Below are 25704 nucleotides of genomic sequence, written 5' to 3'. Positions count from 1 at the left end.
ATATCTAAACTTTGCTTCTGCTACTTTTGGTAAAATGTTCATTCTGGTAATGAATGGCTTGAGCCATCCTAGAAGTTCCCTATTCAGCAGCAGTCCACTGGCTTTGAGTTTCCTTAGTAGAAAAAAAACCCAACAAAACAAAACTTACCAACACATTAGATTTGCTTCCCACCTGGAAGCATTTAGAGGATGTAAGTGGATCAGCATTCACTTCCTTGTTTATAAAAACCAGGTTATTCTAGATGGCTTGCTAAACTGTTGAACGATTTGATGTGATGCACTGGATTTTCCCGTCCCTTTCCAGGGAGGCTGTTTGTGCTGGGAGCGAGGGAGGGCTGCAAGGTCGGTGTGCTCCCCAGCGGGGAGTGTGGGGACCCGGCTGCGGCTTTCCTGAGCCCTGGGTGGTGCTCTGGGCTGCTGGGCGCTGCCTGGGGGAGCAGTCAGGCATCTGCAGCCGGGAGACCATCCCGGCAATGGGGCCAGCTGCTTATTTTCCAAGCCTTTGTACCTCAGGTTACTTGTAAGGCTGATGCTTGGGGAGCTCTGCTAAAACTGGACCGTGTACGTTCCCTGGTTTGCCTGTAATTTGCAGTTTATGAAAACCAGATGGATGACCGAGTGCTTTGCAAGTTAGGGTAGGAACGGGATCCTCTGACATTAGAGCAGCTTTTACAGAAAACATCGAGTTAAGAAGATTCAGGCTCAAGCTAGATTGCTTCTTCCCTCCCCCCCACTTTTGTCTATTTTTACTGCATCATTGGTATGTGTCCAAGCAAAGTCGGCCATATCATTCGGAAATACAAGGGGATAAACTTTTGACTGTCGGATCTCTTCAAGCTGAGAGACTCCAGAGTAAGTGGACTGGGAGAGAGAATTAAAAGGAGGGATTTCTTTAGGTGAACTTTTTTGGTTGTCTGCCGACAGCAGTGTAAAATAACGAAGGAACTGCAGCAGACCTTTCCCACTGTCTTTCTAAATAATGTAAGTTACCCTTTCGCACTCATCTCTAAATGTTTGTGTGCTTTTTCTGCTTTCGAGTATTTTGTGAGAGCAGTGGTTTTACAGCCAGCGAGCTTTTGCCAGGAGCTCTGCTGTGTGAATGAGTAAATTGCTTTGTCGTTCTTTTTCTTTTTAAAGTCAGGGTGGTAGCGGGGAAGCCGAGCAGTTTGACACCGCCTTTCTTTGACAGTCGTGTTAGCTCGGCTTTAGATGGCTGTCGAAACCTTTAAACCTTTTCAGTGTTTGTGCAGAAATTTGTTTGTAGCTGGCAAAAGACAATAGCAAATGTTTTGATTGAACTGTGCATGCAGGCGTTTCAAAGGGGACTGTGTGATGCTATGTAAAGAAGACAGGATGTGACAAGGGAAAACAAATGTTTCCTGCTCTTTAATATTTAAAGGAAATAATTGAAACAGAACCAAGGAGTTTGCCTAGGAAAGAAATCGTGATGTTTATTCAAAGCAAAATAATGACTCTGTAAATCTGAGAGGACAATACCATGGTCTAATTAGGAAAGAGAGTTTACATTTTACAGTGGTTCATTTTTTGAAGCTGAAAGTTGGCATTAAAGTTAACATATTCTGTTGTGCTTTTGTGAAGTGTAACTTGAGCCATTACCTTCCTAGCTCTCCATAGTTTACTGAGGTAGGTTGATTACTCTCCTTCTAGTTAATTTTGCCATTTTCAAAATGCAGTCTAGGCAGACTGTCAGGCAGATTGATAGGTTTAGGTAAAAACAAGGGGTATAATTATAAATAATATACCAGGTAATATACTAAGAATAAAACAAGAAATAGACCAAGAAAATCAACCTGAACTCAAACATTCCTCAGGCCAAAGCAGTGACATAGATGTTCATTTACAGGGGGACAAGTGAGAAAATTGTTGTGAAAGTACAGTGACTAAATAAATATTTCTTAGATAAGGATGTGGCTTAAGAAATGTTGCTTTCTGTTCTAGCCTTGGATTTTTTCTTTTTGTGGGCAAGGGATTAATTATCTAGATAATAGTGTGTGGCCAACTATTATCTAATAATCATAAGTTTTTTTCCTCAAAATTCCACATTGCTGCTTGTGTGAAAACAAATTACATTGACTAACAATACTAATGAGAGCTTCTAGACAATGTGAATATTTTTAATAAACTTGGGAATATAAACTGTAGGGCTTGAAAAGCATATTAAAAGGTTTGTTTTGTTCAAATCTGTATAAATTTGTTTATTTTCAAGTTAGTCCCATAATTTTCTGGATGATATCTAAAGCATGGAGTGCTTTTAGAGAGAAAGTACCAGAAAGCTACTGTACCTAGTCTTACTAGGATACTGTACTATTCTAGGGACTGTATCAACCTGCTTACAAACAAAGGCAGCAGAAAGAGGATGTTGTTCCCTGTTTCCAGAGAGTTTGGGGGAGGAATCAATCTGTTAGCTGCTGACAAAATGAAATAAGGCTTCTAAGTTTTGGCCCTCATCCAGAACTGCTTACAATAAAACTGAAGGTGTCCTCAAACTTCTCAGTGAAGCATTTGACAAACTGAACTGAGTGGTGAAGACACTCCCATGTCTGATCTGGACCTGCAATGCCCACAATTTGGTTATAAAGAACAGGTTTGTGTTTTCTTCATGGAGGGTTCATTTCAGTTCTTGAGATTCATCCTTTTCATGAGAAATGGCTTTGATAGGCCCTGAATAATTACATCTTTCTTCAGGGAGAAGGCTAAACAGAACTTTAGTTCAAGGAGCATCTCTAACACATGCTGCTTGAGGGCCAGAAGGAAACATGAACTGGGTTTTATGACAAAACCAATTCTAGATTTGATTATAGGGTTTCTGGGAAGAAGGAATGATTAAAATCATGGAAACAATTATTTTAGTCAACTGGAAAAGATCTTTCGATTTATTTATGTAAATTGTAAAGGAAGAGAGTAAATGTATCCTTCTAGACACAGAATAAAAATTAGAAGTACATATCCATTTAAGACTTTGGGGGAGTAGTGGGGGTATGTATGTCTTAAAAGTTCGTCTTTTTCACGGCATCGATTTTTGATGAAGTCTTGCGTTTGAGGCTAGATTTGAAATGAGCAGTGTCCATGGTCTGAATTCTGCTATGTCCAGCAGCATGCACAATGTTTGGAACGTTAGACCCTATCTGGACAAAGATGACAATTCTGCTGGGGGATTTCCCTAGCCCATGATACTATTCTTTCTCTGGTAATCCTGGTTTTAGCTTGAAGTTCAGGTTGTTTACTGGAAAATCCCAGATAATTGGTGCTTGAAGCTATCATGAAAGCAATTCTGGGCCTGTCTTTGCCTGATAATGGAATTTCATTAATTCATAACAAAACTAGAATTTGGACAGCTTATGTAAACACAAAATGCTCCTGATTCCTTTGAGGAAAACTGAGGAATTAAATTAACTGAAAAGGTACTGGGTGTTCTAATCCAGAGAACAAAGTGCTGTACATTACTATACTGAAGCTGAAATTCAGTCATCTGCATAAAGTATTAAACATACATACTTTTGCAGAAACATGTAATACTGTGTCTAGACACATGAACTATTTTTATAAAAACAAAGGCACAATGCATAGTAGGTTATGATAAATCCTTGAGCCACATGTAAAAGCGTTAGATTTGATCTGCTGGCAAGCATCTTGTCTCATCAGAATTAAATGTGTCTGAGGATACAAGTGTAGCCAGTTTGAACAATTTTTTTTATGCACAGCAGCAAGCATATATTACTGCAAATAATAAGTTCAGTTTATAAAGAATGTTCCTTAATACAATGACATTGTATAAGGGAATAACACTTTAATTAGTTGCTTTATGGACAATGCAGTATTCTGTATTATAAAATGCCACTAATTCCAAAGCCCTAAAAATTTTCTTGTGGAATTCTGCCCATCCATATTTTGCAGGGTAACATAAATGAACTTGCCTTTTTCAGTTATTGAAGAAATTCAGTGACTGGCAGATTGCAATCTACAGTTGCAAATGCTACACTTGGCTGACACCTTCAACCAAAATTATAATTATCAATAATTATATGCTATTGCCAGAGATGGCAGGTTGTGGTTGTGTTTTCTGTAATGTTTCCTGGTGAAAAACAAAGGTGGGGAGAGCTAACCATGTGAAATGCATGGCATGAGCTGTTAAAAAAAAACTAGATGAAGAGAAAAATCAATATTTGTTGAAAGAAATCAATATTGGAAATGAAATAATGACTATTTAGATGTTTTTAAAATACTAAACAGAAAAGAACAGGGCTTAGCAGTCACATAAATTGACTTCACCTCTTTATACCTCCATTTTTGATAAGTTACTTTTCAAGACATGCTCCTTCTCTTAGAATTGGACTTGCTCTTCTATTTGTAATGTGACATGAATGGATTGCAGGCAGTCCCTTGCTGTGCTGTAAGATTTGTATTAACATACCTGTAAAGGAAAGAGCTGCTTGGTTGCAAACACTTAACAAGTGAAATTTGGAAGTATTCTTGTTTTGTGCACAAGATCTCTTTTTCTTCCTTTTTGTTTTTGATCAACTGAAATAAACATTGCCTTCCACTGAACAAAACTCAGGCTGACCTTTGGAGAAATTAAAATGGCATTTCATGTCAAACTTTCTGAATCGTTTTATTTCTATAAAAAACATGTTTTATTTCTGTGGTTTAAATAGATAAATATTTCTTGTATAAATTGTGACATTAAAGGCATTTGCCTTTGTTTTCTACCACAGACTGTCTAAACATTTTCTGTCCACAATCTGTAGACATATTGCATGTCACTCCTTCTAATAATTGGTGTGGCTGGTTATATTTGGATTGGGCATTACTTGTTTTGAAAGGTGAATTTAGCTGGAAGTCAGTACTTTAGATTGATCAGAAATAACAGTTTATAACTGGAATACCATATAGTGAAACAAAGGACATAACATGTCACTAATGTTCTGTGTGGGGACAGCCAAGGATCTAGTTCGCTGAGAAGTCTGTTGGCAACCAAGCAGCCTTCCTATTTGCTAGCTGGACTTTAGGGCAAAAACTCAGAGGCAAATCCCATTCAAAAGGAAGAACTGAAATTGGAAATGCAAATGAAATAGAGTTCTTGTGGTGCTGACCAGGTAGATGTTGGCTGGCCCTATCCATCTGGCCACTGTCTAGTTGCACTAGGGTTAAAAGAGGCACAGCTAAATTAAGAAGAGGCTAATCATAGACACGTGAAAAATGTTAGCAGCATGTATTCTGGCCCTTCTTACATTACATATTGACCCTGCTAACACAAGCGTCAAAAGAAACTCATGCTGAGATGGCCGTAATGGTTTATTGTTAATATTAAATCTAGGTGGTAGGAACTTAAGAATATGCCCTGCCACTAGGAGGAGAGGAATTACTTGAAAATATACTGTAATAACGTATATACTTAATGTTCCCCTGGAACAATTCCAAACAACTCTGCTTTTTGTGATCAGTATTTTTGCTCATGTGTAAAAGTATTCTTCACTCTGTCTCACTTTAAAACCATCTGAATATTATCAGTTTTGGATGACTTGTAGGAGTGGTTAATTAGGTGGATGGTGATCTTCAGTCCTTATGCTAAGGTGGATGCTCTTTGTGAAAGAGACAAGGATTGAAGTAGATACAATTACTTTTGATCAGATTTTAAATGCTTGAGATGAATGTTCAGCAATTTGCTTGCTCCTAATCCAGTATGGATTTATTTGTCTTAGTGTTATTAGTCTGCCTAAACATGTGTATGATCAGTTTATTTATGGGTGACTTTCTGTTCTTTTGTCATGGAAAGCTATTTGTTTTGTGCTGCCATGAGCTTCTGTTCTTGATTTTTTTTCTTGTCGTCCTGGAAACAAAGAGTGACAGAGAGAATCAGTTTTTTGGGTTTTGTGTTTTTAAAATGGGTTTTGAATGCTAGTTTTGAGGATACTCCTTCAGCGAACGTGTAATTTGGAAATTTGTCATGCCTGGACTGATGGCTTAAAAAAATTTTATTCCATGGAAGTATTTATACTGCCTCCTTCTACATCAAAATTCATCAGATCCTAGTTATTTGTGAGCTTGAAGGTGTGTAATATCTACCAGTGTGCTTTGTGAAGTGCTCAGGAGTTGATTTAGCAAGGGAAGAACAGTATCCAAATTATTTTGACCTACATGACTCTGAATAGTACGAAAACATCAAAGTGTAAAATGCTTCTGCACCTTTAGCAGGACAAAAGCCCTCCAAAGTAGTGACAGAATCTTCAGCAAATATGCTTGAAAAACTTACAGAAAAAAACAAAATTGCACTCAAAAAGATTTTGCTGTACTTTGAAATATTCTTGAAAAGATCCCAACAATTGTGGGTTTTGTGTGCCTCTGAATGTGTTAAGCTCTGTAGTGGTCCTTGGAGAGACAGTATGTGTCCCATATTTAGCCCCAGCCATATTTGGCCCATGATCTGTACTATTAGAGAACTTGTATATTCTGTGAGAAATGGGACTTCCAAAAGCACAGGTGTCAGCAGTTTCCATGATGTCTTCAGGGCCCACTGGTTCTTCTGAGAACAGCTGTAAGTTTCAAATACTGTAAATCCCTCTACTTAAAAATTCCTCAGGAACTAAAATGACCCCCAGGAATGAAAGTGCAGGACTGAGGAACAAGCCATTTACAACATACTTAAACTCCTGAAGAGGAAAAGCTGCCATGTTTCTCCACATTCACACAGTTTTTTTATATGGTTTTGCTTTTTCTGTTCTTTTCCCAATGAGGAAACAGAATTCATGAAATTCCCTTCTACAACTTTCTCTCCTGTAATCCCTCTATTGGTGGAAGTGTTAATGTAAACCTTCAGGGATTAACTCCTCCCACAAGATAAACTTCTGCAGGTGCTGGTTTGTTTTGTTTCTGGGTTGTTTTTTTTAGGGTTTTTTTTTTAATCTTGAAAGCAGATTTAATTTGATATCTAGAATTCAAGTAATTGCACTGTACTGAAGTTAGGAAACCTAGGGCCAAAATGTCAGGTAGAGATACAGATAATTTCATAGTGTCTGAGGTTTTTTTTTCATCCTGAGTGTTACTCTGACACAATACTACGATATGTGTTAATATGTGGTCTTTCCAAAGTGCTTTTAAGTTTTACTGGATGCTCTTCAAAGAACTGGTTCTTCTCTTATTACTTAATTCTTAGTCTGCTCTGATTAGTTCTGGGAAAAACTGGATTTCATGCACCTCAGCTCAGAAAACAAAAGAAGGATAAAATTAAGTATTGAACCATGAAGATTTCATTCTATTTATCAAATAAGCAGTGATAACTTCTTGTCTTGCATCTAAAACAGCTGGAAATAAATTTTGATTGTAAAATACAAACATGTTCTGAGATACTTAGTTCCTAACTAAAGACAAATAATTTTTCATTCATTTACAAAAATAATCCTTTACTTAAAATCTCTCAGTGGAGATAAATGCAACCCTTTATTACACAGAAAAAGAAGACATTAAGTATTGGAGGATTGTTCTAGAAGAATTGCACAGGTTCTGTGGAGTCAGAGAATCCCCTCATCCTTTAGCTCCCTCATTCTAATTAGATTTTCTATTCCATCGTATAAAACTTATTAAAAAACCAGACTAGATTAGATCATGCAAAAATGTTTGTGTGTATTAAGGTGGATTTGGAAAAAAAGAAAAAAAGAGTAGTTCCATTTCTTCTATTGGCACAGTTTAAAATTTTTGTTTGTCTTATTAGAAGCTGACATATTACACAGTCTTGAATACAATTAATTGTAAAAGCAGGAAGATTTCTTCCCATATGTAACTTTTGGGATGGGTTTTTATCTGTGTTCCTTAATGGTGGCCTTTATCCTCTGAACAGCCATCATTGTTTCACCTCTGGGATGTGCACCTGCAGAAGGCTTGCTCTGAAGGTGTGTGCCATCTGAAGGGACCTCTGATGATGAAGGTGGGCAGCTTTTAAATGAGAAGAACCTGGACAGTGATCAAGGCATAATTTCCCCAAGGTCTATGAATTGCTTAATACATTAATAATACAGAGTACCTATGCAGAGAAACCAGGAAAAAGAAATATCACTGAAAGTCTCTTTTTTTTTTTTTTCCCTTAAGGATGAAGTGAATTTGAAATGGTAAGAGGAAGAAGGAAAAGAAGTGCTAGGTTATTACTGTATTCATGATAAAAGGGTTGTCTGCTTGGGGTGATGATTGGTCATTCACCATCGTTGGGAGTCTTGTTTGTGTGACTTGAAATGGGTGTACCTGCTAAAGGTGCTCTGTGACCCTGAGTGGTGTTCCTCATGCAACAGTGGAGTAATAAGGCAGATGTCTGAGGGATTCATTTCACCTGACATCCCTAAGTGACCTAGCTTTGCAAAGTGGTAAAAGCAGCCCTGGAGAGCCATTCATGGCCATTAACTATGCCAAGAGGGAGTGGCTCCTGTGAAGTCTGCTCTGAGTAATTTGAAGGTTTGTCTGGGTCAAATCAAAAGCAAATCTAGCCTAGCCTTATAATTTGGATGGTTGCTGACAGTAGAAGCCAGCAGAAGAGCACAAGAATGGATCAGAGATATCATGGTACTCTTCAGAATGATCTTCTATATCCAGTGATTTGTGCTTCCAGTTCTGCTCCTGATAGTGCTGGTGTTGTTAATCCATTTATTCACCCTGAATTTGTCCCACTCTCCTGGAATGTCTGTAAAATATTAGCAACTGTAGCATCCTGGACAATGGGTTTCACAGCTCACAGGGTGAAGAATTATCCAGCACATTACTGGTATCCGCAAAGAGGCTTCTCCTCTGTGGCCAGTAAAAAGGAATAGTAGAAAGCAATAGACAGAAATAGTGATGAAACAATACATTGTGAATAAAATGTAACTCAAGAGGACAGCAGACTCTGCCTGCCAGAAACCTAATGACTACTGTTTCATCAACCTTCCAAAATAATGTAAGTTATATGAAATGCATCCTAAGTGCCACTCACTTTGGAATCTGAGTTAGAGAAGTTCAGTACCTGAGGTAGGGATGTCTCCATACCCTGGTTGTAACTTGTTTTTCATTAGGATTTCTCAGTTACTTGTAACATCAGTGCTTACATCTGGTTACTTTGCATGCACCTCTCATGGGTTTTATCTCTTATGATGTATAATCTGTTTCAGTAACAAAATGGTGCATTTTGTCACAGTCATCACAAAGATAATTTCTTAAATCTCAGGCAGTTCTTATATCCACTCATAGAGTTTGCAAAGGAAGGAGGATGCTAAGAGCTGCTGTTATTCCTGACTGCAAGAGTTCCATGCTGTATAAGCCACTGTCTTGCACCTCTTTCTTTACAAAGAAAATATTAATTGATTTTCTTATCTAAATTGATGGCTGAGTATGAAAACTTATTTTGTAGTGTTGGAAGTACTTAGTGTCATAGATACAGTTAAATAGCAACAGTAACTGTGTTGGCCTTAAGATACTGGCTACCTATGTTTGCACAGGAACTTGTGTGCTGTGTAGCAGGTGCCTATCAGAGCAGGATTCTGGTACTTGAAAGAGATCTCCAGGTGCTATCACTTCCAAATGATAATGTGGTTTATTTAAGACAATGTTGTGTTATTTGTCCTGATACCAGGTTGTTTTTTTTTCCAAGTGCTTTTTTTTTTTTTTGTTGTTTAAACAGACAGATGCATTCACATAGTTATTACAGTTTCCTGTTCTGTCCTGTAATTTGCTTTTCATTTTTTTACAAGAATGTACTGCTTTTCCTGTAAAGTAAAATTGATGTGTTTTCATGTAGAAATGAATCAGTTCAGCTTGGGAGAGTCTTAAAATTGTTCAGATGAGTGGTTCTGCCTTACTCTTCTTTCATTAGCTGTTGCATCCTAAGTTGTGCTGCCAGTTGAAAAGACTGATATTCATGCAGGAGTGTATATACAAGGTCTCCTGAGAATGTAATTTTTGCAGAATTCTAACCTACATCAGAGCTGAGCATTTGCTTATAAGCAGGCTGGCAATGCCCCATAAGAACCCTTGGGCATCTGGCCTGAACCTGCAAGAGATGTCTAAGAGGAATCTTAGGAGATTTGTTTTTGGAGAGGAAGGTACACAAAACCTTGTACCTCAGGGAGGAGGTTTGAGTAGAACCTGGGCTGAGCAGAACTTCGTAGGACTATCTGGAGATCTGCCCACGCAGGGATTTGATGGGGTTTGCAAGCAGGTAAAGCATGTTACTGTGACTGTGGTAAAACTCTGCTGGAAGCACCTGCTGGGAATTGATGCATTTCTGCAGGCAGGGTACAAGGTACAGGGAGCACTTAATCCCTGCTGTAGAAAGGTTTCAGATACTTCCAATAACAACAGTTCTTTAAATAGGAGTGCTGGCATGCAATCAGCAAATGAGTGTCCTTGCTGAGGACTGGAAGGACATGTTTACTGGGTGAAGTTCAGCCACTCTGTGTTTCCAAGTTCTGAACTGCTGGAGCTGACTGCTGGGAAGTCAAATAGAGTGTCCCTGTGAGTGTGGAGGTGGAGGACACAGTGTCACAGCTGGCATGCTTGAGCTCTGAGCACTTTAAGCTCCCACCAAGAGCTGTAGAGGGCTTTTTGCTATGGCTGTGTGCTCTGTTCAGCTCCTGTGCCCACAACCATTGTTAAACCCACAGCGCTCCTTTTGCCAAGGTTGTCCTGACATTGTTTCTCACTACTGCTGGTGCTGCCAGACGACCTGCTGCACACAGCTATGTGTTTACCTACTTGCTGTGAAAGTTCAGCGTTGCACTTTTGCCAACATAGAGAGCCTGCCTGGGTAAACTTCTGCCTTCCACTTAACGCTTGAGCAAGGTTTTCTCTGAACCCAAGGACAATATACATGTTAAGACATATTGCTGTGTTTTTGAAAGATATTTTGGTTCAGAGGAAGCCTTGGCAGATACAAAAGTTAACATCGCTGCTGGGCTGTGGACAAGAAAATGAGGTGGGTACTGTTCAACAGCTAAGGTAAATACGGAGGTGCAGCAACCAATATTTTGTATTTTAAACAATCTAAGTGTTACAGATGATGTGCACCTGATTTCAGGCTACTCACATGCTGGAGAGGGGCTCTGCTTTCTCCCTCCTTCTTAGTCCTTATCCCAATATGTGTTTTTGTGATAAGAAGATGGTAATTCCTTTCTACCTCCATTTTTGCTTTTTAAAATACTCTTTTAACTCCTGTTTCTTGCTGTGAGACACCTAAGGTGGTTTGGGTTTCTTTACCTCCTAATTTGTGTTTCATATGTTATATTTGATGGGAAGTGGGAGTTTTGAAGGCTGCAAGAAAAACATTCCAAAGGGTTGGCACTCTCTTAAGTTAATTTTGTGAAGAAGTTACGTGGCGTGTAGTGATTGCTGAATGCTGCCTTCTCTCTTGCTGATTTGAACTCCATGCTAGTTCACCAAAATCCTACTGTATTAAATGGAAACAATAGAGGAACTTTTTGGTGGTCATCAGAGAATGTGACTAAACTCCAGCGCATGGTGTCTGTTACCTCTCCTAAAGGAAGAGCCTCAGTGGGTATGCAGTGGGGCAGATCCAGTCTCAGGAGTGAGTGGAGGGTATGGTCTCTACAGTTTTCACCACACAGTTCAGTACCAAAAGCATTGAGCATTTTCTGCTTGCATTTTTTTTTTTCTCTGTTGCTCAGCAACTCTGAAGAAAATGCCTAGAGCATTTTTCAGCATATCTTATATCTAAAAGTACATAGGAAAGACAAGGGACCTTTTTCCAAATGGATTCCTGATCAGCCTCCTTCTTTTTGCTCTATTGCCCATTTTCCTGCTCCTGGGAGTGTTAACAGTAATTAGTATGGAATCTTCATGGAGTACTTTTATTTCAAGTAGCATTTCACAGCAGATGTTTATGGAAGCAGCAATGTTTTGATATGCAGTTTTAATTATTTGTCACTTCAGCTTGGTTTTACTTGAGCCTGTGTACCTATGAAGGCTGAACAGAGATCTGTCAGTGTTCACAAAATAGGTAGACCTGGAGAGTCAAAAATGTGCAACTGTAAGGGTGATAAGTCAGCAGGGTAGGTTTTTTGCAGTGGAGATGTCTGACTCGTTGCTTTGGATGGCAAATATACAATTTAAAATTCTTTTACTTATGGCTGAATAACATCTAGTGCCTGAAATAATTACTTCAACATACCTCACTGCAGATTTTTTTAGGAGCTCACCTGAGAATATGATATTTTATAAAATATGGAAAGGGCCCTAAATTACAGTTCTGATGCTGTAATTTAACCTGATACTTTTAACCTGTTATTTCCCTTGGTGTGTCCTTTTCATTAATATCCTACCCCTTCTCTTTGAAATTTCATTTTTGAGAATTTGGGGTAGTTGGTTGAGGATTCACGGATGCCCATTCATGCGTTGTCCTCGCATGTGCAGTAAATTTAGTGTGTTCCAGCTGTTTTGGAATTTCTTGTGCAAGGCCCTGACTCAAAATGAGGTCCTGAAAACCTCAGACGGACAAATAGCCTCTCAGTTGGTGATGGCTATGTGATCATTCAAGCTCTAACCTGCTAGACTTGCCCCTTGGTGTGTGCAGTGAAGCCACCAGCAGGTCTCTTCTCCATCCAAGCACAGGACATCTGGGAGATGGAGTCTCTGGGGATAGAAGTAGGACTATTCACCTCCAGAAGGGAATAGAGAGGGGGTACTGCAGAGGCACAAGTCCTGGGGATGAAAAGAGAATAAATGTGGGTGTTAGATGCCAGTCATAACCTTCCCTGTACAAACTGGAGTATAAAGCATTAGTATGTTGATGTTTTAAGAGGTCCACCCATGTTTCAGGGGCTCACCCTTTTGTAAGCTTTGATTACACGCTGGAGAAAGGAGGAAGAAAAAAGAATGAATCATTAAACATGTAACACTATTAAGCAAGGCTTTAATTTGTAGCAGTGGCTTCTATTCCTGTTATTCCTGTGCCTTCAGCATCTGAAACCTTTTTTAAAAAAATCTAATTAATGATACCTGCATCTGACACACATCTGATACTGAAGGTGAGCCCATTGCTGTGCAGAAAGAATGCCATAATACTGAGCTTGTTTCTGTTGACTGCAGTGCCACCTCAATGGCAGATACCCAATAGCGGGGAGAGAAGGAATAACAGGGAGGGGAGAAAAGCAGTTTGTGTCTGGTGCTGCCTGACTTGCAACTTCAGTGGTGGAGAGAGACAGGAAGTGCAGTCCTGCCAGCAAGGCTCAGGCTGGCTGAGCAGGGAGGCCAGGCTGTCCCAGCCATGCTGCAGTCGTGCTGAAAAAGCTGCAACCTTGGCAAGCTAAACCAGGCATAGGCAGAAGGAAATAGAAGATGGTGGCAAAGTCATAGGAGGATGGGTGCTGGGCTGCTGGGAAAGTTTCCAGCAACCCAGCATTACATCCTAGGCAGACCTTTCAAGGTGTTTGCCTCCCAGGCTATGACAAATCCCTTGTATTGGGTCACAAACTTTGGGAAAAAGCATTTGCTCTGCTGGATCATAAAATGAGGGAGTAACCATGGCTCACGGCTGTGCCTGGTGGGAAGGAACCAGAACCTAGCAGAGCTCCTTTTGGGGTAAATGCCCTCTGGCTACAAACCCAAATGGGAGGAAGCTGTTGCTCTTCTCAGATGATGTGAGCTACAGCCTGGACTATTGGAGGATGTGGAGTGAGGGCTGGAAATTGTACTTACTCTCTGGAAGCTGCTGGGTCTGCATGGGTGCACAGCCAAAGTGGGGAAAGGTAAAGGCCACTGGCTCATGAGGACTCATAAGGACCTTGATTCCTGGTGTGGGCATGGCTCCACAATGACAAAGCTTGGTTGTTTCACTTCACTTGCTCTCCTGTCACCAGGTTCAAATTAGGGATGTGTGGAGCTGGGTGATGGCTGTAACAGCCCATGGTATTCTATAGTTGTGTTCCTAAACTAATCCTCATTTCCAGCATGTTGGCTTTGGGTAATTGATTTCTGGTCTCTCACATCTCTTACTTTTGTGTCAGCCTTAATTGCCAGGACTGTATTAGCTGGTCATTTAGTTTGAACTAACCCAATTTTTATTTTTTTTTCTGCTGACCTTAAAATTGCTTTTGTGCAGAAGGGTGAGCTAGACTACTCTCCATTCAGTCAGTTTATAGTATAGGCTTTAGTGCAGACCATTAATCTTAACTTGGAGTGTTTGGATGACTTATCTAATATTAGGGAAGATATCAGTTATCTACCTATGACCTCTAAGCTAACTGTGAGGTTTTTTTGGTAGCTAAATATTTATGGCCTCCATAAGAACATGAATTCAGGTTGTGTTTGGAACGGGGAGAAGAGTAAGTTATTCAAATCCCAGGACATTTACAGGGAATGACATCAGAAGCTTAGATCACTCTTCCATGGCAATATGATGATGGCATGTACTATGTATTTTCTTCTCTGGAGCTTTCTTCAGTACTCAGCAGTGACACAGATAAGTCAACAGCAACAATGAAATGCAGCAATTTTCTGAGGAAAAGAGCCTATTCTTTTTAAAATAAAAACAGAAAAACAAACAAAACAAAGCATATAATGACCACCCCCACCCCCATCTCCCAGCACAAAAGACATACACATACAATAAACCTATTTGAAAGAGTCTGGTTGTAACTGCTGTGGGGGTAAAGTGCAAGATTCAATCCTCTTCCTCTTCGCTAAGGAGAACAAACCCACATACCAACATGTAACAAGAAAAATCTCAGGGAAATGCTGTGCCTTTTGTCTCATTTTTTCTTGCCACAGGAGCAAGTTTTTGTTTTGTTGAAGAAGCAGGATAATTTGTGGAGTATCAGCTCATTGTTAGCAGGCAACTTCTCAGAGTTAATTGTAAGATAACATCATTTTGAAGGAATCTCTTGTTTGGAGGTGTATTTCTCAGCCCTATGAGAGTAGCTGCAGCTGTGGCTCCAGCAGTCTCCTTTGGCCATGAGGTATGTTATGGGATCAGTTCTGAAGGGTATGTAGTCCTTGCTACTGACCGTACATGGAAATTGTAATTTGAGTGATACTGGTCATTCTGTTTTACTGTATGTAAATACAGTGTTTGAAATGAGCAAGGGAAAGCAAGCAACTAACTGATGTCTGCATGCTTCTGTCCGACAGTCTTCCACTTCATTCTGGGGGTGCCACTTGTGAATTTTCTCACTTGATTTTTGTTTTAAGTGTCCCTGTTCCACTGGCAGAAACAAAAGGCCTTGGATCTTCTTGTGGGAGTGAAATCTGTTGTTTGTTCTTTGAATAGGGATTCCCCAGACAGTTTAAATAGAAAACCAAAAAATTCCCTGAACCAAAGATAAAAAACTCACCTCTCCAAAAACATGCCTGAAATCTCTGGCCTTCTTTTAAACTGTGAATCTTGCTGTACAGATGCCTGCTGCTCCTGAACATTGGGGCTAAAATGAAACATATCTCGTGCTCTCTCTTTGATTGTGTTCAGCACACATTAAGGGAGTTAGAGGGGCAGTATTTTGGCACAGGCACCCCAAACTCTAATACATGCACACACGCTGCCTGATGTTTCATTTCAGGTTATAAACTGGATTACAACATGCCTTCACCCTGTGGGCATTGTCCAGGGAAACCAGGCTAGATCTGCCTGATGCATAAAATGATGTGGCTAAATGATCACCAAGTGGAAAGTAAAGGATGTGTGCAGAATTTGTATTTTTAACAGGAATTTAGATTACATTTCTACAGTAACACTAAATTATTAATAATACTATGTTACTCATCAATTCAGTAATGAAATGAATATTATATTCTGGAAACCATGCTTAAAGAGCTTACGACAACATTTTACACTTCTAAAATAGCTATATCTGTCCTAATTAAGTCAGGGTAGTAAAGAGAGTATTTAAGCTCCACACGTTTTCTTCTTTATGCAAATGGAGCTTTATGTTCTTTTATTTGTGGGAAGCTTTGTTAGCCTCAGCTGAAATACTTGCATACGATTTGTTTTTTTCAAAAGAAAAGATACACTGTATTTAGAGATGCAAATACTACCTTGTCTGCAAAACCCACCAGCTGTTATACTGGAAGACAAAGCTAATTCTATGTTGCTTTACTTCAGTGGTGTCTGTGTATTCACAAGCATCTTTTTAAAAATCTTCTTTGCATAGCTGAAAAATAGCAGGCACCAATATTTTTTTTAAAATTTCTTTGGTAACAGCCTAGTAAAATCAGAGTTGATTTGTGAATTTAAAAAGAAAAATTGGATCAACTATGATAATTCACCTTTGCATTAATGTTTATGGAAAAGTTGAACAGTCTGTTAGCCTTGATTCTCAAATTCCTTTAATATGAGTTTGCTGATTGCTGCCTTGAATATTTGACTTGAGACTGAGTCCGGTCAGATATATGGCTCTGTAGTAGAGGAAGCTGCTGCTGGTTTGTGTGTCAGTAGCACAGTTTTCCAGAGAGGCTCTTTGCTTCTGCTTTAAACATCTGGAGAGAGAACAAAGAGCGTTTGTGGGGTCTTTTGTTGCTTCTGAAAGTTGGAGCAGGGAAGAATTACGTTCCAAGAAATACCCAGAATCCCAGAAAAATCCGAGTGGAATCATTAAATGTTAAACTTTATCTTCTTTTTAAACGAAAGTGCTTTCGTTTTATCTCTGGCAGCTGTCCTGGTAATGGATGTTACGTAATATTTACTCTCTCCTTGGGAGTTAAATCCTTTTTCCGATTTGTGAGTAATATTTGCATATGTATTTCTTAGCTGCATTGACATGCCAGATGCACAGTGGTAGCTGTCTCCGCCTGCTAATCCTGTAATAACATTCTGGTGACCAAATTCAATGGCCCTGCGCGGAGCCTCGGAACAGCTGATTGCTGAGTAGGGAGGAAAAAAAAATAACCCAGCGAATCTGGTTGCAGCTCTCTGCTGCATCCCCATCCCACAATCCCTTGCACCATTTGCTGCAGTCTTTCTACACAGGCTGAGTGAGAAAAGGATGTGCTAAATAAAGATTGATTGGTTTGAATCCTGAGGGGGTCTCCCACTTGTAAATGACCCAGGGAGAAAAAAAAAAAAATTCATGACGATTTCACTGGGCCTCCTCTTATTCTTCCATTTTTCTTTCCACCTGTCCTCCTCATGGAATGGAGTGTCATTCCTTAGAGCACAAAATCTCTTGTGCCTCTAATAATGATTGTGCTGTGATAGGGTTTCCTTAATAGTTTCATGAGTGAGGCTTGAAATATTAACAGATGATGGTTTGTTCGTTTGGATTACTGCGGAACTGCAGCTCCGTCCCTGCAAGGATTTTATCCTCAGCACTGCACTGATTAAGCTATTTTTCTACAAAGATGGGTAGGTCTGAAATGCTCAAGTTTGCTCAGTGTTATTCCTGGTGACTGCTGCTGGGTTGCTCCTGTTTTGGCCCCTGATCGTTCATTACATTTCTGCATGCTGTAAGAATGAAGAGGGTTGCTGTGTTTTAAACAAGGCAGTAAGCTGATTGCAAGAGTGGGAGAGAAAGGAATGCAAATTTAGCTTATCAAGCCTTTTACACAAGTGGACTGTGTGGCGGTTCTGATTTGCTCAGTGTGTTCTGTGTTGGCTGATCTGGGGGCTGCTGCTAGAAATGGCTTGAATTTGTTCTTTATTCCTACAGACTGTGGACAGGTGATGTATCTGTTTACGGACTTTTAAGCCTCAACTCTCCCAGTCCTTGAAGCAACATTATTGAGGTTCCCCACCCTTTCTTATGGCTCTGGAGGCCTAACTGTTCCTTTGGAAAGGTTGCCATTGGAAACCTATTCATTCATAGTACATGAATAGACCCTCTAGGTTGTGAATACCATTGATAAGAGGAGGATGAATAAGCTGCAAGCAATTTGTTCTCCTCAGGCTGTACTTTCAGGCTAGTTGCAGCTCTGGCTGGGTGGATTTCAGAGACAGCAGTGTATCAGTAACACGGAATTCTACTCTTTTAGGAATAAAAGCCTATGAAGTGAACAGTTACTTGATTCCCCAATGTCTTTTCTCGGCTGGGAAACTAATAGAGAATTTTCAGGAGTTCCAGAGCTCGTTTGACGATACCTGTAGAAAGGGTGCATTTTTCTATTACATGTCTCTGTCTACCTGTAACAACTCTTCTGGAACTGTTATTTGCTATACCTAATGTGATTTTTTTTTTTCTTTCCCCCCTTTTCCAGTGCTATAGGAAGTTCCTTTCATATGGGTGGGGCCGCACCCTGGCTTTCCTGAAGGCATGCATGCATAGCGGGGCAAAGCTTTCCACTAGCTTAGAGAGCCATTGTTTTCTCCTCTCTGCTGTCTAGTATATTTTAAATTAAAATCGTACCTACAAGCAGGAGGAAAAAGACTACTGCTGTTTCTGGGGTGGCTGCGAAAATAGAGATTCTTGAGCCTCAAAAGGACGACAAAGGGAGTACATTTCAGAACCCTTTACTGCACTTGGTTTAGCGAACCTGAATTTGGTTTTGAGTGTGTATGTTATGGATAAATGGGTGGGGGTTTATGTCTTGTTTGGTGCAATGGTTCCTAGTCCTTTAGCTTTGCATGTCTGAATTACCAAGTGTAACTATATGGAGAAGTGATAGCCCTGTTTTCAAAGCTCATGCTTCAGATGCTCTATTTTGATTGTGAGACAAAATGAACCTTTGAAAAGCGCTCTGGCAGGTTTTGAGATCAGAAGAGGCTACTAAAAAAAAAAAAAAAGAACATTTTTCTTGTAAAAGTTCCATTACTTTGCAAATTCTCCCACTGCTAATACATTAAAAACTTATGTTGCTGCAATCATTCTAGTAAATCAGAAAAAATACAGTGTGGTGAAATTAAAAAACATTGTCTAAAATCTCCAGGTTTTCTTCAAGTAGTCATTGATTGTACAGTTTCTTTCATTGAGTAAATGGGAAAAATCATCCTTCTCATAGTTTCATCGCATTCATCGAGATTACATCAAAGGTGGAGTTGCCTTAGAGAGTCTGCAGAATCCTGCAAATCCCATACTTAAAAGGTTTTTTTAAAGGGACCTTTTGTGTAAGAAGTTGTTGTACCAGGTAGTGACCAAAACTTGAAACGTACAGTTCAAATTCTATTTCCAGGTGCATTATTAAATCTGATTTATGTGAGCATAGGGGATAAATGACAGTCATGGCCTGCTGCATTTCAGACAAAACACAGAATATTAAAAGCACTTATTTCTGAATCATTAATGGTTTCTTTCATTGACAAAGCTTAAAGCGTGAGCATTTGAAAAATAAAGTGGCTGGCATGAGATTTGTGATGAAATGCTAGGAATGACTTGATTTTGCAATGACATTGGGGGAATGTGAAAAACTAAGATGAGAAACAGGTTAAATCAATATTTATTTTTTCAGACAGCAGCAGATTTTCTTTTGTAAGCACTATTTGCTGCTGTAGCTTTACTTGATAAGGGAAAAATGAAATACAGAAAATACCTGGTTGCTAGAGAACTTTTTTCTGTTAAATGACAGGCAGCATTCACTGGAGACCTGTTCTTTCATATCTTAAGTGCAGCTTTTTCCAGTATAACAAAAAAAGTAACAGTTTATAACAAAAAAATTACACATGTTTGTGTGTCCAATTTGGAAACCATGCTTTTGATAAGAAATCTTCCTGCTTCTGATTATCTTCCCTGATCTGTTTGGGTCCCTGCCCCAAAATTTGGGGAGGGAGAGTGGGAGGCAAACACAGCTGTGTAAGTGGTAAAATGAATTTTCCTTTTGAAACATGTCACTGATGTTCTGCATGTTATGCTGCCAAATGTATGAATATGTTAATGGGTTTTTGATTGTCTTTCTACTCTGTTTTGTAAAAGCCAGATATTTTGGTTCCATTTTTTGTAAAGCCACCTTTAACTCAGGCTTTTTAAAAGTAACATGGTTTGCTAATTGATCTCCTAAGGTTTAATCTGGGTGATTTATGGCATTTAAATAGGAAAAAATAATTTGAGTTGATGTAATACATTTTATCTTATGATGTGGAAAGAAATTTTTTTTTAATCTTTAAAAATATTAAAAAGACATACAAATATCATCAATCCTGAAATCATGCATTTTTGGGTCATGAACAAACATGATACATAATACATGAGTATTAGAGCACTTTTTATCATTGCAGTTTCCCCTTCCTTAGGACAAAAGGAAACAAAAGGGTCTGCCATAAGCGTTTTTCATCTAATTAAATGTCAGTTACTGCCGTTGGGTATTTGAACTGTGAATAACTTTATGCTGCTCTGTTTGCTAACACAGAGGCGATGCCCCAGGAACCTGTTATCAGGGAAGCCAGCACAGCTGACTTACGGTCCATAATCACTGTCATTATCCTAGAAACAGCCCCTTGCTCAGTGTAGTAAGTAAAACATACCGGTATGGCTAAGTGCACAGCTCAGGGAGAGCAGCATGGGTTCAACTCTGACAGACTAGTGTGCCATTCATTGAAGCACAGGAAGAAGACCTAATGTAACACTGACAATAAAATGCTACACAGGTCACACAAATAATTATGGAATTGAGTGACCTTTAAGCATGATCAGCAGAAGGCTTGTTGTTTCTGTCTTGGAAAGCCTGAACCGCCCTCAAGCTAGACCTCAAATTGTCTGAAATGGGTAACTAAAAAGGGGTAGAAATTGTTTAGGAAGAAGTTAGACCCCTCAGGAGTGTACCTGCAGAGAAGAAGCCCAGCTGGGCTGGCAGCTCGTGGTTCTGCTGTGGGTGTGGGAGGTCTGGCAGAATTCAGTGCTGCGACAGTCGCGCCTGCGCCTCCTGGCACTTCAGCCTGCTAGAAATGCTGATGGAGAGGCGTTCCTGCTGGGCCACCCTGCCAGGGACTCTGCTTGCCAGGTTTTCCGAAATTATTTTAGCAGGCAGTTTACTTCTTTCTGTGGTTGCTTCCTTCCTTTTCCTTCTGTCTTCTCTTTTCACATTTTATTCTGTTGGCTATAATCTGTATCTCCAGCTGAAAAGAACCTACGTTTTTCTCTCCTGTGCCTTGTTCCAGGACAGGAGGCGTTCCAAGCCTGCTGCCATCTCTTTAACCTGCGATTTTAATTCTAACAGTTAGTAGACTTTTTTCTTAGCCTTTTATTTCATGCTTTATATGCCAGATTGTGAAGAATCCTCAATCCTAGAAACACGATTCTTACTACTAGTTCTGCCTAGAACGACATTTTAATTGCATTTATTATTTGGATGCGCTTCATGTATCCTTCACCCTACCGTTGCTGATTCTCAGTGGCTATCAGTTGTCTCTTCTTTGCTTTGTTTTTTTTTATCATGAGGATTTTCATTTTGCCTACCTCATCCCTATTAGTGATGCAGAATTTAAGCATTCCCTTCCCAGGGGCTGGCTGGTTCTAGAGCTTTCTTCTTGGGGGCTTCCTGGAGTCAAAATGTACCCTATTTTTGGCAATACTGGCACCAAAAAGGGGGAAAAAAATTGTTAGATGAACCATTTTCAAACTCTGTCTGTGATGCAGCCATTTGACTGGCTGGTGCAGTTCCAGTTTGAGCATTTTGCCAGCGGTACTGTAGATGTAAGAAATCCGATGTTTGTTAGCACTGGCTGAACCTATTGGCGCGAGAACGTTTTTATCATGGGTTTTCTTTAAAACCAGACAGCCCTGTAACTCTTTCAGTCCAGAGGCAGCATGCCTTTCCAGAATGCTCAGACAGAAGTGTTGTAGATGTTGCTGACTGTTTCCCTGGCTCTCATCAGTGATAAACCATTTTAGCAGTTTAATTCTTTCTTGTTTTGGTTTTATATGGAAATATGAATTCCTGCATAAGGATAAAACATGAGTGGATTAGTCAATGATTTTGTTATTTCATGGAGTTTATAAGCCATTTTTCTTCTTTTCTTCTTTTCCCCACCCCGCTCCAGCAGCGTGCAGGGTAGAAGGGAACAGGACCCATATGTCAGTGGTCTAGGATGGCCAGTGAAGGCTCCAACATCCCAAGTCCTGTGGTCCGTCAGATTGACAAGCAGTTTCTGATTTGCAGCATATGCCTGGACCGTTACAAGAACCCCAAAGTGCTTCCCTGCCTGCACACTTTCTGTGAGAGGTAAGTCCTTTCCTCATGCTGCTAACCTAGCATTTGTGTCGTGCTGCAAGCACAGGACAAGGCATCCTTTGGTGGACAGGGACTTTTCCCTTTACTTGTGTATGTTATGTTAGGGCATGATAAAGTCTGGCAAGGCTGGGAAGGCAGGGATGTAGAAAAACACATTTGTGGCAGGCAGGAAGGAAGAGACAGCAGTGGCATATTTGGAATATATTCCCTTTATGCGAGAGTAAACAAAAAGTAAATCCAATTAAACTAATGAATACGGTTACTACAGTGTGAAAGGTGATGATAGCCAGAGTTTGGACCTCAAATTAATTGTCTCAAATTTATTTTGATTATTATATAATTAGAAACAATGAAAAAATTCTTAGTTGATTTACTAAGCCAGTAAGTAATTATCCCATCCTTTAATGTTAAAGGGTTAGACATGATATATACATTATTAATAACCTGAGATTAAACGTCTTTGTTATTCTGCATTTTGGTTGACTGAAGTGGGAAAACTCTGCAAAGAAATATGATAAACCAGCAACCTGCCTTTTACTGTATTCGGCTGAATGAACTGAATATGCATAATGATACCTTAATGTTGCATTTTCTATCAAATTGTGGAGAAAATACAGCACCTGCAGAAAAGTGAGCTGAAGAATTAGTGGTTAGAGCTTAATCTGATGATGGGATGCAACTCTGGGTTGTATATTGAATGGCAGGAGAATTTTTATAAATGGTATGTGGTGTGAACACTTATTTAATTTAGGAGATTTCCACCTCTTAGCAAGAATTGTGGTGTGAATCTCTAACTTGGCACAGGGTGAAAGAAAAACTATGGATTTCTGTCTGTGTCAGATGAACTGGTCTTTTGTGGGAGAATAGGAAATCCCAGCATTGAAAAAGGCAGCACTGAAACTCTTACTGGAGTCAGTGAGGTGAGATTTTCACCATGGTGTGTTAAGTTTCCTGACTTCTGCTCATGTGTAAAACCTAAGGTTACCCTGTAATCCTCTTCGGCTGATCTGGTTATGGAGAGAGGCTGGAAGAACTCTTCCAGTGTAGTGCTGATGTGCAAAGCCTAAGCTCCCCTTTCATGGAGCCCTTACTGAGGGGTCAGGAAGAGGGCTGCCAGGGGAAGATCAAGAGTGGTGCAACCAAAACCCTTGGAAAAGGATAAGAGCTGTAGAGTTGTGTGAGGTCACACTTTCTCAGCTGGCATCCCATGAGGAATTTGGTGTAGCACTGCTCCCCTTAAGAACTGCGTTCTGCAAAGCTTCTTCTGCTTACAGGACCATACTGAATGTGGTATATTGCATGCAACTGTAAGTTGCATGCCCAGCCAGGTGTTAACTTCAATTTCAGGGCCAAAAGTGGAATTAAGTCTCACCTAGGTCAGCCTGCTGCATATTGTGTGTATTGTTGATTGCTGAACTTTTGTGTCAGATATATTCTCTGTGAAATTAATTTTTTTGTATAAACCCCAACACTGCCCCCTCCCCCTCAATCAAACACAAACAAAATTTTCCTCCAAAACTCCCTTTAACATAAAATGTGATAACCTAGCAGGTAGTTCTCTGTGTTGTAAAGAAAGCTCTGTTGACTTTGGCTATCTGCCAAATAACTTTCCAAATTGAAATAAATGAAAAAATTTCCTTTGGTTTTATTGAGACCATGTTTTACCTCTGAAGACTAAACCCACAAACACAAGTTATTAAAGATGATTCTGTTGGAAAGACAAAGGTCAAGCACTGGTTAGTCAGTTAAAGGCACAGGCTCAAATACTTGATGCAACTTCATGTCAGTCAGACTTTATCTGATAGTTTAAAATTTTTACTGTCCTGTGAGAAGGATGCAGTAGGGGTCTGAAAGCATGATCAACTGCATGAATATCTGAAAAAAAAGATAACTTTTTAGTGAAGTTTATAACTCTTTTAATGAAGTCTGCTTATTGAACCTTTTTTTTTTTTTCCGGTGGCAGAGTAAAAAAAAGGTTTAAAAGAAAAAAATATTACCATAACGACTTTAGCTCAGAAGTCTGTTTGATGTACTTTTCCTTTTATAAGTAGGGATAGCACTATTTCAAACTAGCTCTTTAACTGATGAATGGGTTTTTTTCCTTCTTTGATGATGCTTTTCCTTTCTTTCTCCTTCCACCTTCCTTCCCCATAGGTGTTTACAGAATTACATTCCAGCCCATAGCTTAACCCTTTCTTGCCCTGTGTGCCGCCAGACCTCCATTCTGCCAGAGAAGGGGGTTTCTGCACTCCAGAACAACTTCTTTATTACCAACCTGATGGATGTCCTGCAGCGAACGCCGGACAACAGCATTGAGGAGTCCTCCATCTTGGAGACTGTCACTGCTGTTGCTGCAGGCAAACCGCTCTCCTGCCCCAATCATGATGGAAATGTAAGTGAGACGGCCTCCTGTGCTATGTACAGGTATTGATTGATATGTGCTGACTTGTCTGGGTTTCGTGGATGTCTTTTCCTAAAGAGAAAGCAGGGCAAGTGGAATCACTCTATTTCTTTGATTTTATAATACATCAGCAAAAGACAAGTGATTCTTCAAATTAACTCAAATGCTCGTAGTGAAGTAGTCAGGATATTATTTTATCTTACCAGTCATCTGGGATGATGCTGTCTTTTGGCACATTTGGTCAGAATTATTGTCCTGCAATAATTCTCACCAAACCTTGTGCCTTTACTTCTTTGGGTTGGGTTTCCTTAGCCCTTGTGCTTGTAGCATCAACTATTGCTGTGGGTATGTGTGTGTTTGTCAGGCAATATGTGACAAGGACCTTAGGAGTTTAAATGACCTAGTACTGCACTGGGGCAGTACCAAAAGATATGTGAACATATTAATGCACAGCCAAATAAAAGTGAGTTTTAACTTAGGATGCTTTGGATCATTATAGGCTAGAAACAGAGAGCTGCTGTTTATCTGCAGTGTTTTGTAGATCTCTCATATCAGTTCTTGAAGGTTGCTTTGTTTTTCCCTCCACCTACTCTTTTTACCTAGCATGTCCCAACACACGTCCTCAAATAATATCAGTATATTCATTGGCAAGTACTCCCAACTGTTAATATTGTTGTTAATGAGCTAACATTCACAGATTACTGCGAGAACAGCTCTAACTCTGCTTACTTCACAATTTTCAGTGTTAACCTGTGCAGCTTCCCAATAGGCATATGAGCTCCTGACTTGTAGCTAAGCTATTGCAAACATGTAAATAGAGACCACAAAACTCAGCAATGCTGTGTTGTAAACTGAATGTTGTGTTTCTGTGCAAGCCAAGAAACATGTATCAGTAGTTTAAGACAACTTTCTGGGGACTCGGTGTTATTTGATACTTAGTGCAGGTACTTTGGTTGTATGGGAGTAATTCACCTGATAGGTAGTGATTACTGTAATAGAGGAAAAGCTCAGTTCCTTCTCTGTTGGAGTTAGGTGGACTTGTAGAACTGATGTTGCACACTGATTAATGAATAACTGGTGTAGCTTTTTTTAATGTGTACTGTACCTGTGTGTGTGTAGTGGTTACTGATTAATGCATTCCTATTTTTTGTTTGCATTTTATTTGCTGTCTTTAAAATGAATCACAGTTGTTTTCTGACAGCCATTCTGATAGGAGCTATTTGATTGCG

At 39.7% G+C, this 25704-nt stretch overlaps 1 protein-coding gene across 48 annotated transcripts in view; it reads left to right on the top strand.

Moving 5' to 3' along the window:
- Positions 1-25704, top strand: part of TRIM2 (tripartite motif containing 2) — a 119241-nt gene that overhangs the window by 58937 nt on the left and 34600 nt on the right. For 15 of the 48 annotated variants that reach the window (XM_086891340.1, XM_086891329.1, XM_086891328.1 and 12 more), the window contains 2 exons: positions 21884-22065; positions 24229-24466. In XM_086891340.1, the coding sequence (XP_086747466.1) occupies positions 21932-22065; positions 24229-24466 (372 nt within the window). In that variant the 5' untranslated portion in view covers positions 21884-21931. Of the gene's footprint in view, positions 1-197; positions 982-7852; positions 7940-9599; positions 10949-14757; positions 14946-16837; positions 17324-20217; positions 20354-21001; positions 21060-21883; positions 22066-24228; positions 24467-25704 lie in introns of those variants that run through there. The other 33 variants (XM_086891343.1, XM_086891336.1, XM_086891338.1 and 30 more) reach the window with 25 other exon arrangements.

Source organism: Cyanistes caeruleus, chromosome 5 (assembly GCF_971803275.1).
Source record: "Cyanistes caeruleus chromosome 5, bCyaCae1.hap1.1, whole genome shotgun sequence".
In the NCBI taxonomy this organism is placed as follows: Eukaryota; Metazoa; Chordata; class Aves; order Passeriformes; family Paridae; genus Cyanistes; species Cyanistes caeruleus.
The sequence above is the reverse complement of the archived record's forward strand: the minus strand, read 5'-3'. Positions and strand labels throughout refer to the sequence as shown.